Source organism: Loxodonta africana, chromosome 13 (assembly GCF_030014295.1).
Source record: "Loxodonta africana isolate mLoxAfr1 chromosome 13, mLoxAfr1.hap2, whole genome shotgun sequence".
NCBI lineage: Eukaryota > Metazoa > Chordata > Mammalia > Proboscidea > Elephantidae > Loxodonta > Loxodonta africana.
This window is the reverse complement of record NC_087354.1, coordinates 15,441,588-15,456,092: the sequence shown is the minus strand read 5'-3', so window position 1 is coordinate 15,456,092 and position 14,505 is coordinate 15,441,588. Positions and strand designations below refer to the sequence as shown.

Below are 14,505 nucleotides of genomic sequence, written 5' to 3'. Positions count from 1 at the left end.
CAATCAGTGGTCTTTATGTACAAAAATAACCAGTTAAAAGATATAATTGCACTTACAATAGTAACAAAGAAGATAAAGTACTTAGAAATAAACTTACCAAGAAATGTGCAAAACTTACATAAGGAAAATTTTAAAACACGCTGGAAAGATACAAAAATAGAAGTGAACAAATGGAAAGACATTTCTTGTTCTTGGTTAGAATGACTCAAAATCATAAAGATGTCAGTTCTTCTGAATTTCATTTATAAATAACACAATCCCAATAAAAACATTGGCAAAAATTTTATGGAGCCAGACAGGTTGATACTAAAATTCATGTTGAAAAGTAAACAGATATGCACGAATATCTAGAAAACCTGATATTTTGGGGGGGGGGGGGATGGGGGAGCCATGACAGGTGTCTAGACCTACCAGATATTAAAATCATACCATAAAACCTCTATAATTAAAACAATGAAGTACTGACACATGAATAAATGGACAGACCAGTGGAATAGAATTGAAATCCAGATATATACTCAAGTACGTAGGGAAATTTTGTATATGATGAAGGTATTATCTTAAATCACTGGATAGAAGATGGGCTTTTTAATAAAATGGTGCTAGACAACTGAGAAGCCATTTTGAAAAAAGATAGCATTAGATCCATACCTCACACCATACATATGAATAAACTTCAAATAAATAAATAAATATGTAAGTACTAAAAGAAAACAGAAGAATTCCTCTATAAACTGGGAATACAGAAAGGTCTTCTGAATATGCTTCTAGGTAAAGACTAAAAAATTTGCTTGGTAAAAATTATTAATAATTCATTAAAATATATGCAAATAAGATTACTACATCTTTCACTGAAAAAGTGTTAGCTTAGATCACACTACAAAAGCTATGTCAACAGAGGTGGGGCCAAGATAGCGGAGTAGTTAGGCACTTCCTGTGGTCCTTCTTACAACAAAGACCCCAAAAAACAAGTAAATCAATTATATATAACTATCTAGGAGCCCTGAACATCAAAGGCAAAGTTGAGGAATTGGACTGAATGGCAGAGAGAGGGAGAGACAGTTCAGAAGAAGTGAGGAGTTGCCAGACCTGACCTGGCAGGAACTGGCACCCTGCAGGCTGGATTGGCTGGCATGCATGGTGAGGCAAGCAGTGGTGCTTAGGACACATTTTCCACATCAGGAGAGACCAAGCAGTGGAGAGTCTACTCAAGCCTCCAGAACCAGTGAAAAGTGGTGCCCAATCAGCAAAAGATAAGTACTATACAAATCAAAAAACATCCCGTTTGGGAAGAACCTCTCTCCCATATACCTGCCCCTTCCCCACTCTACACCAGGTCCCAGGTCAGCTTCAGCTATTGCCATAACCCCTGGGCTGGAAGTAAGACCTGTTGTGAGCACTGAGCCATTCTTCAGGCTTTGGAGAGGGAAACAATTAACAAACAGGAAAAAATAACCTGCCAGCTTCCCTAAGCCAGGAACTCAGGACAGGCATAGCCCCTTTGCCTAGGCACAGGCATAAGGGGTCCACAGACTATGAATGTCTTTCACCCCTGCATAAATCTGTGTGGGCCCATTTCAACACCGTAGGCGCTCATTAGCACAGTATAACAGGGTGTATACCTGAAACCTATTTTCAACTGTATCAGCTATAAGGTGGAGTGACAGATTTGTGACATTTGACACTGTTCTGCCCATTAAACCCACATCAGGGGCCTGAGGACCAGTGGCTCCACCTATACCACCTAGCCACCCACAACAGGGATCCAAGAATAAGTGATGCCTCCTAGTCCTTACAGCCAACAACTTTGTGTACCCATAGTCTGGCTGCAAAACTCACCCACCTATGTGCTCTAAGGAACAGGGTCACATTTTCCTGCTAGACATGCAGGGGCAGCTGTCAGCCCCCTGCCTTGCTCAGCGCATGACCCCCTACTATAGCCAGATACCTTTGCCTACTCCAATCACCCCTACCTGTCTAGGACTCTAGGTGAGACGCCTGTACCACATTCTTGGTGACCAACCACCTGGACGCCTGAGCTGAATCCATACAAGAAAAGGAAACGGATTCCAGGGCTCACATACTTAGCAACAGCTCAGACCGCTTGGTGACAGGATTTGAGAGCTTTGAAGGTGCCAATAATTAAAGTAGCTCACATGACCAGCCTATTTGGGCATATCAAAAACAAAACAAAACAAGAAGCTAGGACACAGTAAGTAAACATAAAATAAATATAATAACTTATTGATGGCTTGGAGACAACAGTCCGTATCAAACCACATAAAGAGGCAGACCATGATGGCTTCAGCAAGTGCCAAAACAAAGAATCAAGAAACCTTCCAGAGGACGATAATTCTTGGAATTACCAGCGGAAGAATTCAAAAGATAAATATACAGAGCTCTTTAAGAGATTAGGAAGGATATCAGGCAAAATGCAGAACGAGGCAAGGAACACAAAGACAAATGAAGAGAGGAATTTAAGGAGGTTATGCAAGGGCCTGATGACAAATTTAACAGGCTGCAAGAATCCACAGAGAGACATCAAACAGAAATCCAAAAGATTAACAATAAAATTTCAGAATTAGACAACTCAATAGAAAGTCATAGGAGCAGAATCGAGGCAATGGAAGTCAGAATTAGTGTGACTGAAGATAAAGCACTTGACACCAACTTATCTGAAGAAAAATCAGATAAAATAATTAAAAAAAATGAAGAAACCCTAAGAATTATGTGGGATTCTATCAAGAGGAATAAGCTATGACTGATTGGAGTACCAAAATGGGGGAGATAACAGAAAATACAGAGAGAATTGTTGAAGATTTGTTGGCAGAAAACTTACCTGATATTGTGAAAGATGAGATGATATCTATGCAAAAAGCTCACCCAACACCACACAAGGTAGATCCCAAAAGAAAGTCACCCAGACATATTATAATTAAACTTGCCAAAACCAAATATACAGAGAGAATTTTAAGAGTGGCTAGGGATAAACAAAAAGTCATTTACAAAGGAGAGTCAATAAGACTAAGCTCTGACTACTGAGCAGAAACCATGCAGGCAAGAAGGCAATGGGATGATATATATAAAGACTTAAAGGAAAAAAAATTGCCAGGCAAGAATTATATATCCAGCAAAACTGTCCCTCAAATATGATGGTGAAATTAGGGCATTTCCAGATAAACAGAAGTTTAGGGAATTTGTAAAAACCAAACCAAAATTACAAGAAACACTAAAGTGAGTCCTCCGGTTAGAAAATCAATAACATCAGATAACAACCCAAGACTAGAACACAAGACAGAAGAACCAGGTATCAACTCAGATAGGGGAGTCACAAATAAATCAAAGCTAAAACACTGAAAATAGGGAAACAGAGATGTCAATATGTAAAAGATGACAACGTTAAAACAAAAAAGAGGGACTACATAATGTCATCATAGATCTTTCATATGGAGAGGAAGTCAAGACAATATCAAGAAATAAAAGATGGATTTAAACTTAGAAAAATAGAGGTAAATATTAAGGTAACCCCAAGGAAACTAATAATCCTATACATCAAAATAAAAAACAAGAAAAACATAAAGACTCAACAAATACAAAATCAACAACAATGAAAAGAATGAAGAGAAAATATATAAAGAAAAATAACTCAACATAAAAAATTAAGTGGAACAAAGAAACTGTCAACAACACACACAAAAAAGACATCAAAACGACAGCCCTAAAGTAAAAAAAAAAAAAAAAAAAGTCATACCTATCAGTAATTAAACTGAATATAAATAGACTAAATGTACGAATAAAGAGAGAGTGGCAGAATGGATTAAAAAAACACAATCTGTCTATATGCTGCCTATAAGAGACACACCTTAGACTTAAAGACACAAACTAACTAAAACTCAAAGGATGGAAAAAAATATATCAAGCAAACAGCAATCAAAAAAAGCAGGAGTGGCAATATTAATCTCTGAAAAAATAGACTTTAAAGTAAAATCCACCACAAGGAATAAGAAAGGACACTATATAATGATTAAAGGCTCAATACACCAGGAGGACATAACCATAATAAATATTTACATACCCAATGACAGGGCTCCAAAATACATGAAAACAAACTCTAACAGCATTGAAAAGAGAAACAGACAGCTCCACAATTATAGCAGCAGACTTCAACACACCACTTTCAGTGAAGGTGAGAAAATCCTGAAAGAAGCTCAATAAAGAAACGAAAGATCTAAATTCCACAATCAACCAACCTGATCTCATCGACATATACAGAACACTCCACCCAACAGCAGCCAAGTATACTTTCTTTTCCAATGCACATGGAACATTTTCCAGAATAGACCATGTATTAGGTCATAAAGCAAGCCTAACAGAATCCAAAGCATTGAAATATTACAAAGCATCTTTTCTGACCATAAAGCCATAAAAGCAGGAATCAATAACAGAAAAAGCAAGGTAAAAAATCAAACATACGAAAACTGAATAACACCTTGCTCAAAAACTACTTGGCTATAGAAGAAATTAAGGATGGAATAAAGAAATTCACAGAACCAAATGAGAATGAAAACACATCCACCAGAACCTCTGGGACACAGCAAAAGGAGCTCTCAGAGGTCGATGTTAACAATAAATGCACACATCCAAAAAGAAGAAAGGGCCAAAATCAAAACATTAACCCTACAGCTCAAACAAATAGAAAGAGAGTAGCAAAAGAAGCCCTTAGGCACCAGAAGAAAGCAAATAGTAAAAATTAAAGCAGAATTAAATGAAATAGGAAATAGAAAAGAGTTAATAAGACTAATAGTCGGTTCTCTGAAAAGATAAAAAAAAAAAAAAAATCTATAAACCATTGGCCAAACTGACAAAAGAAATAACAGGGGAGGAAACAAATAACCTGAATAAAAAATGGGATAGGTGATATCACAACAGGCCCAACTGAAATTAAAAGAATAATAACAGAATACTATGAAAAATTACACTCTAGCAAATTTGAAAACAGAGAAAATGGACAAATTTCTAGAAACACACTACCTATCTAAACTAACACAAACAGAGGTAGAACAACTAAATAAACCAATAACAAAAGAAAAGATTGAAAAGGTAATTAAAAAACTCCCAACAAAAAAAAGCCCGTGCCCTGACATTTTCACTGGAGAGTTCTACCAATCTTTCAGAGAAGAGTTAATACCTCTACTACTAAAGGTATTTCAAAGCATAGAAAAGGATGGACTACTCCTAAACTCCTCCTATGAAGCCAGCATAACCTAATACCAAAACCAGGTAAAGACACCACAAAAAAAAAAAAAAAAAAAAAATACAGACTAATACCCTTCATGAACTTAGATGCAAAAATCCTCAACAAAATTCTAGCCAACAGAATTCGACAACATAACAAAAAAAATAATTCACCATGACCAAGTGGGATTCATACAAGGTATGCAGGGATGGTTCAACACTACAAAAACAATCAATGTAATACATCACATAAATAAAGCAAAAGACAACAACCACGTGGTCTTACCAATTGATGCAGAAAAGGCATTTGACAAAGTTCAACACTCATTCTTGATAAAAACCCTCAGAAAATAGGAATAGAGGGAAAATTCCTCAACATGATAAAGGGCATTTATACAAAGCCAACAGCCAATATCATCCTAAATGGAGAGAGTCTCAAAGCATTCCCCTTGAGAATGGGAACCAGGCAAGGGTGCCCTTTATCACTGCTCTTATTCAACATTGTGCTGGAGGTCTGAGCCAGAGCATTTAGGCTAGAAAAAGAAATAGAGAGCGTCCAAATTGGAAAAGAAGAAGTAAAAGTTTCTCTATTTGCAGCTGATATTATCTTATACACAGAAAACTCTAAAGAATCCACAAGAAAACTACTGAAACTAATAGACGATTCCAGCAAATTTTCAGGATACAAGATATACAAAAATCAGTTAGATTCCTCCACACCAATGAAGAGAACTTCGAAGAGTATATCATCAAATCAATACCATTTACAGTAGCCCCCAAGAAGATAAAATACTTAGGAATAAATCTAACCAGAGATGTAAAAGACCTATACAAAGAAAACTACAAGACATTACACATGAAACCAAGAGACATATATAATGGAAAAACATATCTTTCTCATGGAAAGGAAGACTCAACATTGTGAAAATGTCAACTCTACCCAAAGCGATCTATAAATACAATGCAATCCCGATCCAAATCCCAATGGCATTTTTTAATAAGGTGGAGAAACAAAGCACCAACTCCATATGGAAAGGGAAGAGGCCCCAGATAAGTAAAAAAAAAAAAAAGTAAAGCATTACTGAAAAAGAAGAACAAAGTGGGAGGCCTCACAGTACCTGACTTTAGAACCTATTATACCACAGTAGCCAAAACATCCTGGTACTGGTACAACAACAGATACATCGACCAATGGAACAGAACTGAGAATCCAGAGGTAAATTCAACCACCTATGAGCAGCCGATATTTGACAAACTCCCAAAATCCACTAAATGGGGAAAAGACAGTCTCTTTAACAAATGATGCTGGTATAACTGGACATCCATCTGCAAAAAAATGAAACAGGACCCATACCTCACACCATGCACAAAAACTGACTTAAAATGGATCAAAGACCTAAATATAAAAATTAAAATGATAAAGATCACAGAAGAAAAATTAGGGACAACACTAGGAGCCCTAATACACGGCATAAACAAAATAATAAAAAAAAAAAAACATAAATAAGAATATACAAACACCAGAAGAGAAACTAGATAAAGAGAAGCTCCTAAAAATCAAACACTTATGCTCATCCAAAGACTTCACCAAAAGAATAAAAAGACAACCTACAGACTGGGAAAAAATTTTTGGCTATGACATATTTGATCAGGGTCTAATCTCTAAAGTCTACAAAAGTCTACAAGATACTGCAAAAGCTTAACAACAAAAAGACAACCCAATTAAAAAATGGGCAAAGGATATGAACAGGCACTTCACCAAAGAAGACATTCAGGCAGCTAACAGATACACGAGGAAATGCTCAGGATCATTAGCCATTAGAGAAATGCAAATCAAAACTACAATGACATACCATTTCACCCCAGCAAGGCTAGCATTAATCCAAAAACCACAAAATAATAAATGTTGGAGAGGTTGTGGATAGGCTAGACCACTCATACACTGCTGGTGGGAATGTAAAATGGTACAACCACTTTGGAAATCAATTTGGCCCTTCCTTAAAAAGCTAGAAATAGAAGTACCATAAGATCCAGCAATCCCACTCCTTAGAGTATATTCCAGAAAAATAAGAGCTGTCACATGAATAGATATATGATCAACCATATTCATTGCAGCACTGTTCACAATAGCAAAAAGATGGAAACAACCTATGTGCCCATCAAGGGATGAATAGATAAACAAATTATGGTATATTCACAGAATGGAATACCATACAACAATAAAGAACAATGATGAATCTGCAAAACATCTCATAACACAGATGAATCAGGAAGGCATTATGCTGAGTGAAATTAGTCAGTTGCAAAAGGACAAATATTGTATGAGACCACTATTATAAAAACTCAAGAAAAGGTTTAAACACAGAACATTCTTTGATGTTTATGAGGGTGGGGTGGGACGGAGAGGGAAATTCACTAACTAGATAGCAGAAAAGAATTATTATAGGTGAAGGGAAGGACAACGCACAATACAGGGAAAATCAGCACAACTGGGCTAAACCAAAAGCTAAGAAGTTTCCTAAATACAACCAAACACTTCGAGGGACAGAGTAGCAGGGGTAGGGATCTGGGGACCATGGTTTCAGGGGACTTCTAGGTCAACTGGGATACCAAAGCATATTAAGAAAATGTTCTGCATCCCACTTTGGTGAGCAGCATCTGGGGTCTTAAAGGCCAGTGAGTGGCCATCTAAGATGCAACAATTGGTCCCAACCAACTTGGAGCAAAGCTGAATGAAGAACATGAAAGACACAAGGAAAATATTAGCCCAAGAGACAGAAAGGGCCACAGAAACCAGAGACTCCATCAGCCTGAGACCAGAAGAACTAGATGGTGCCTGGCTACCACCAATGACCGCCCCGACAGGGAACACAGCAGAGAATCCCTGATGAAGCAGGAGAAAAGTGAGGTTCAGTACTCAATTCTAGTAAAAAGACCAGACCGAATGGTCTAACTGAGACTGGAGGAACCCCGGAAGACGTGGTCCCCAGACTCTCTGTTAACCCAGCACTAAAACCATTCCAGAAGCCAACTCTTCAGACAAAGTTAGACTGGAGTATACTATATAAAATGATACTGGTGAAGAGAGTACTTCTTGGTTCAAGTAGATACATGAGACTAAATGGGCAGCTCCTGTCCGGAGGTGAGATGAGAAGGCAGAAAGATACAGGAGCTGCTCATTCAGGATAGAAAGGAGGAGTGTGCTGTCATATTACAGAGAGAGTAACTAGGGTCACATAACAATGTGTGTATAAATTTTTGTATGAGAAATTAACTTGAGCTGTAAACTTTCACTTAAAGCACACACACACACAAAAAGTTTTGTCAACATACGTAAGTCGCTTATAAAGTTTCACTTAAAAAGAGCATGCTGGAGAGAGAGAGCGCGGCTTGCTGGAAGGGAGGGAGTTTTGTTTTGCATTAGTGTGCGATCCAGATTTACCTTGTTCAGTTTCTTGTGGGCCCTGCTGTGGTTTCCTTGCGCAAGGTCTGCCCCGCCTAGGAGCCGGTATGTCTCAGCCACCTCAGGACTGAAGTCACCAAATGCCTTCACTTTGGCTTCCAGGGACTCTTTCAGAATGGAGAATGCTCTCTGTGAAAGGGACAAAACACTGTCTGGTTAAAAGTTCACAAGTTGATAAAGACCAGTGACTCTTAGAAAATTATGTAACTGATGTTTATTTTTACATTCTTAGAGGAATGGATTTTGGTATGGAGCCCTGGTGGCGCAGTGGACAAGTGCTTGGCTAGTAGCCCAAAGTTTGGTGGTTTGAACTCACCAGCTGCTCCGAAAGACAGACATGTGGCAGTCTGCTTCTGCATAGATTCACAGCCTTGGAAACCCTATGGGGGAAATTCTACTCCATTCTATAGGGTCACTATAAGTGGGAACTGCCTTCATAGCAAGGGGTTTGGTTTAAAAAATTTTTTTTGGTATCATAAGCTGGGAGTCCGTGAGTGCCACAAACGGCAACTAATTGAAAGGTTGGTGGTTTGAATCCACCCAGAGGCACCTGGGAAGAAATGACTGGTGATCTACTTCCAAAAAATCAGCCACTTAAAACACAATGGAGCATAGTTCTACTCTGACATAGATGGGGTTGCCATGAGTTAGCATTGACACCACAGCAACTGGGTGTTTTTTTGTTTATCATGACCCGAGTCTACTCTCCTCTGGTTAAATAAGATAGAGGAAATAACATATGTGGTAAAAAAAATAAAAAGAAAAAAGAAAGAAAAGTATAAACTATGAAGAAAGAATGAACAGAGGATACCTGGAGGATAACCCTACTTCAGATTTTATAGGAATCCACTTTAGCTGAGTAATGAAAACAAAAGCTAACACCTATTGAGTCCTTTGTATGCTAGGATTAGTGGTAAACAATTTACACGTGTGAACTCATTTGACAGAGGAGGAAAATGAGACACAGAGCAGTCAAGAAACATGCTCAAAACAGATACATGTGTACCAGTGTTCATTGCAGCACTATGCACAATAGTCAAACGGTGGAAACAGCTTAAACATCCATCAACAGGCGAATGGATATGCAAAATGTGGTATAAATATACAGTGGAATATTACTCAGCCATAAAGAGAAACAAAGTGCTGATATGTGCTACTACATGGATCAACCTTGAAAACATTATGCAGTGAAATGTGTCAGACAAAAAAGGGACAAATATTGTATGATTCTACTTATATGAAATATCTAGAGCAAACAAGTGTATATAGAGACCAAAGTTTATTAGTGGTTACCATGAATGCGAGGGAGAAAGGGGAAAGGGGGGACTCACTGGACCTTCTGTTAAGGAGGATGGGGCAGTTCAAAAATGGATAGTGGTAATGGTTGAACAACATGATAAACATAACTAATGTCACTGAATTGTACATGTAAAGAATGTCAAAATGGCAAATGATTTGTTACATATGTATTTATCACAATTGAAAAATAAAAGAAACCTGCTCAGTCAGACAACTCACCAACAGCAGAGCTAGGATCTGAATCCGACCAGTAATTTTAATATTTTTTAGTTCCAGACTCCTTTCCTTCTGTGCACACTGATATTCTTATATAAGTGAAAACTACAGAGTTTCTTGGCAATTTATCTACTTACATAACATCCAGGACTTACTCCAGGGTTTTTTATTTCTCACAGGAAATAGTTCAGGAAACCAAAAGTAAACATTCCAACATGACATAATGTTTTGTTTGGTTCATACAATTTATACCAACATGAAATAAAAAATGAGTAGGACAAAAAGCAATTATTTTCTGATATTAATCTCTTCAGTTAGACACCAAGACAAATGGGGGAAAAACCCTGTTAAAGTCTGTAAACTCCCACACTTTTCCTGAAATTTCTCCATGGTGTTTTACATGAAAACACAATTATGATTGCACAGCATGAATGTTGAATTCATTACCAAATAAAGCATGGGCAGTGAAGGGGTTTCCCCACCACAAAGCCCTAAAGGCCTCACGAAAGGCATTCCACACACAGAGGAGGTAGGAAGGCCTTTGACCCTTGGCGATAATATGAGTTAGTTGTTGAGGGTGAGTTGAGGAGATCACATTAAAGGTGCTGATGAGGCAGAAAACAATTTCTTAGGTAGGAAGAGACAGACTGTATAAATTGTCAAGTGTGCAAACCTATGCGCATGAGGGACAAGGATTTAAGCCCAGACTTACCTGATGCTAAAGCCCATCATGCCCAGGGCACCACGTCCCCTCCCAATGTCTGTGAGCAAGGACTCAGTTTAGTTCAAGCATTAGGTCTGGCAGATTTTCAATGGGCATTGACCATCGGGCTTTGAATAGTCATGGTGGGAAGAAGAGCTGGAGACTCCTTTTCCTAAATGAAACCTTCAGGCAGATTAAAGCCTGACTGGAAAAGCTAGAGATAAAAGTTCATGAAGTTAAAAGTCAGGTCAAGGTGACAATGGGAGAGATGCCACATAAGCTTACAGGAAGCAAAGACTGGGTCAGCCTCTGGTAGTTAGGACAAGCCTGAATGATCATGAAGATGGTGCAGGACCAGGCAATGCTTCCTTCTGTTATACCTAATGATGCCATGAGTTGGAGCTGACAACTCCAACAACAACAGCAATGAAGAGGGGTGAAGAATAAATAGGACTTAGGTGGACTGAGAAGAGGGGATGCAGAACTGAGCACACAGGTGTGAGAGGTGAGACACACATGGATGTTCGAGGCCAGGGAGTGGACTAATTTGACAGCAGCAGAGAAAGCATGAGGGGACAAGAAGGAAATGAGGTAGAGTCCCACGCTGGGCCCATAGTGGAAGGCCTCATGCCAGGCAAATGAGTGGATTTTCGTACAATAAGAAAAGCCAGAGAAAATAAGAAGTTAGAGAGGTTCTTGAGTAGGAGAGTGGCACATCTAGAAGAGTTTAAGACATGGAGAGTGTCTCAAACTGGCAGGGTCACCTACACTTAGATTTTACCTTGAAAGGTATTTTCCTCCTGTGAATGTGAATTTTAGAATCTGAGGTGCTGGCATATCTGAATTAGGTGACTTCAGACCTAAATTAAAAACGCCATTTTGAATTTAACTAAGATTCTCATTTCTAATCTTCTAAAGAAACTATTCAATTTTTGTTCAAGTTTTACTGCTTGAAAACAAAAGCCAGAATTTATAACCTAGATAAAAAATTTTTTTTCAGTGACTGTTAAGAGTGTTTATGCAGCTGGTGTCAGAGAAGGCACCTTACTGATAATGTTAAATGAAGCTAGAATCTGTAAATAACTTCATAGCCAAGATAGGTACATATCAAGCTTATCCCAGTTCTGACTCCCAACTTAATTTTCGCTCATTGGAATTTTTCCACTAATACCTCTGCTAGTTCTTGTAAATTGGTAACTGGGTAGAAATTAAGTTTGTTAAAATAAGGAGGCAGATCACAGCTGTAAAAGTCTTGACTGTCTATAAAACAAAGAGTGCAGAGATTCCGGCTTTAACTTGTTAAATAAATGTACTATCTTAACTGCTTTCAGGGAGTTCACTCTGAATACCCAGGCCCTAACTCACCCCCTCCCTCTTAGCTGGATAAATGATGTTTACATTTCAAAAGCTTTTAGATTTAGAGCTGATTTAATCTTCATTCTTTCCTAATTAATGGGTGATTTTACATTTCAAGGACTCTAAGTTTTTTTTTTAAGTTGACTCAGCCTGCAATCCATCACTAAACCTACACACCAAGAATATTTATACATTTCACCTTAGAAATATTGCCTTAGTCAAACTGTACCAGGAATAAGAGATTGGGGTTAGGCTAAAAATCAATGTTAAGAAAGTTTGTAGTTTAACCACCCCTTGTAAATTTCCCTTCCTTCCCCTGCATTCACTTTGCTGTGAAGCTGTTTGCCTGTGTTTATGCTGTCTGTTGAATACCCTGCTGCATACAAAGCTGAATACGTGCTGCAGCCTGTTTGAATACCACGTGTTCTCCATTCAGTGGAATGTAGTTATTCCTTCAATAAAATTTTTGTTTTAATTTCTATTGGAACATTGGTCCATTGCTTCCACTAGGACATTCCTCCCAAATCTCCTGTCTATAGGAGCAGAGTCCTAGCCCACATGTAGTTTGTGACTACATATGCAACGGTAGAGAGCAGCCCATGCTGTTCTATGGCCCAACCCTGTTGGCTGATTCCTGTTAGAACCCATGGTGAGAGGTCTGGAGTCCAAAGGACCAGGGCGGTACGAGGTGACCATGTGTGGTTGGGCAGGTTGTGCCATGCACACAGGGCCTGGCAGGAAGATGAATGAGCACCGAAATCCAGCCCGTGTCCTGCTCTCCAAACAATGTGCTTGTCTGGTATAGGCTGTGTCCACCTAAAGAAGGGGCAGCATTTTCTATTCCTACAAGGGAATGCTATGGGCTGGCAGTGGCCCTAGAATGCAAAGAGCTGGTTTGCTAAGGTCTCCAAAGGCAGCCTGGGAGAGGAAGCGGCATCGTTAGATCAACACATCGATTTAGGTGGCTTGGGTAGGAGCAGTGAGATGTAGCACGTGTGAGACCACGTCGGTTGCCTCAGCAGCAAACATGACAGCAGAAATCCATAACAGGAAGGGAGAAAGGTGGATGCCCTGTGGGAGTCAGCCAGCCTGCAGCCTAGTGCCCATATAGCTACTCCCCACCACCACCACCTCGGCCACTCCCTCCATTTGAGCCCTGCTCCCATGGAACTCGGGCTGGTGGGGAGACAGGCATTAAACAGACACATACGTAAGTTCTTACAAACGCGTTATTACACAAATGAGTGTTCTATGATGAAAAATAATGGGGAGAATTTAACTCAGACTGGGGAGTGGAGTCAGGGAAACTGGTGAGACCTGAAGGACGGATGAGCATGGGGGGAGGGGGATGGAAGGGGAATCACCTCCCATGGAGAGGAAACAAAAGCTGTCCCTGTCCTGAATGTGGCTGGAACAAAGGTCAGGACTTCTAGAGATGTGTGGGGAAGAGCTGGAGCCCCCTGGAAGGTCCAGTTGGCTGGGTGATGCAGAAAAACACTGAAACACCAATCGTTATGGTTACTTTAGCCCTACACTGGTCTGAGGAACATGGATGCGTCTAGATTAATTTGTGTTCCTTAAACACACACCATTTGAGACAGGTTGGGGGATTAAGGATTAGGAGCTGGCTGTGGAAGAGGAAGTCTACAAAAAAAAAAAAAAAAAAAAACTCAAAGATTTGCCTTGATATATTAGAGTTGAAAGAAATATATGTAAATTGAATCACAGTATGTAGCTCTCTGATATTTTAAATACATGTCCATCTTGAAAGTTAGGTTTTGTATGGAATTCCCAAAGGTTTAATTACCAGTGAATATAAACTCTGGGTTGGAGTGCATTCTGAGTAATGCCTACATGGTTGAATGGTAAGACAGTGAGCTGTAACTGCTGCTTTGTACAGTTCTCATGAGATATGTAAATTCCACCCATTACAGAAATAAGGAGAGAGGAATCAGGAACCACTGACTGCCATACTTTGTCCCAGCCAGAACTACAGGCTGGTGGTAAGCAAGATCTCTCAGCGGGTCCTCAAGGTCTTTAGGTGGATATGACATTTATGTTCTCATAATCGGTTTTCCAGTTTCCCAAGAACTAGCTAGGAGCTGCCCCAGAGCAATGACTTAACTTTATTCACCTAGGTCCCTTGAGAGCTTAGCACACACCTTGCACATAAAGTCAGTTGTTGATTGCGACTCATGGTGACCCCATGGATGTCAGAGTAGAACAGTCTCCA

General features: G+C 39.2%; 1 protein-coding gene across 1 annotated transcript in view; it reads right to left on the bottom strand.

Moving 5' to 3' along the window:
• The window catches only part of TTC23 (tetratricopeptide repeat domain 23), a 131,756-nt gene that overhangs the window by 21,941 nt on the left and 95,310 nt on the right, over positions 1-14,505 (bottom strand). The window contains exon 9 of the mRNA XM_003413795.4: positions 8,678-8,827. Within this exon, the coding sequence (XP_003413843.2) occupies positions 8,678-8,827 (150 nt within the window). The remainder of the gene's footprint in view (positions 1-8,677; positions 8,828-14,505) is intronic.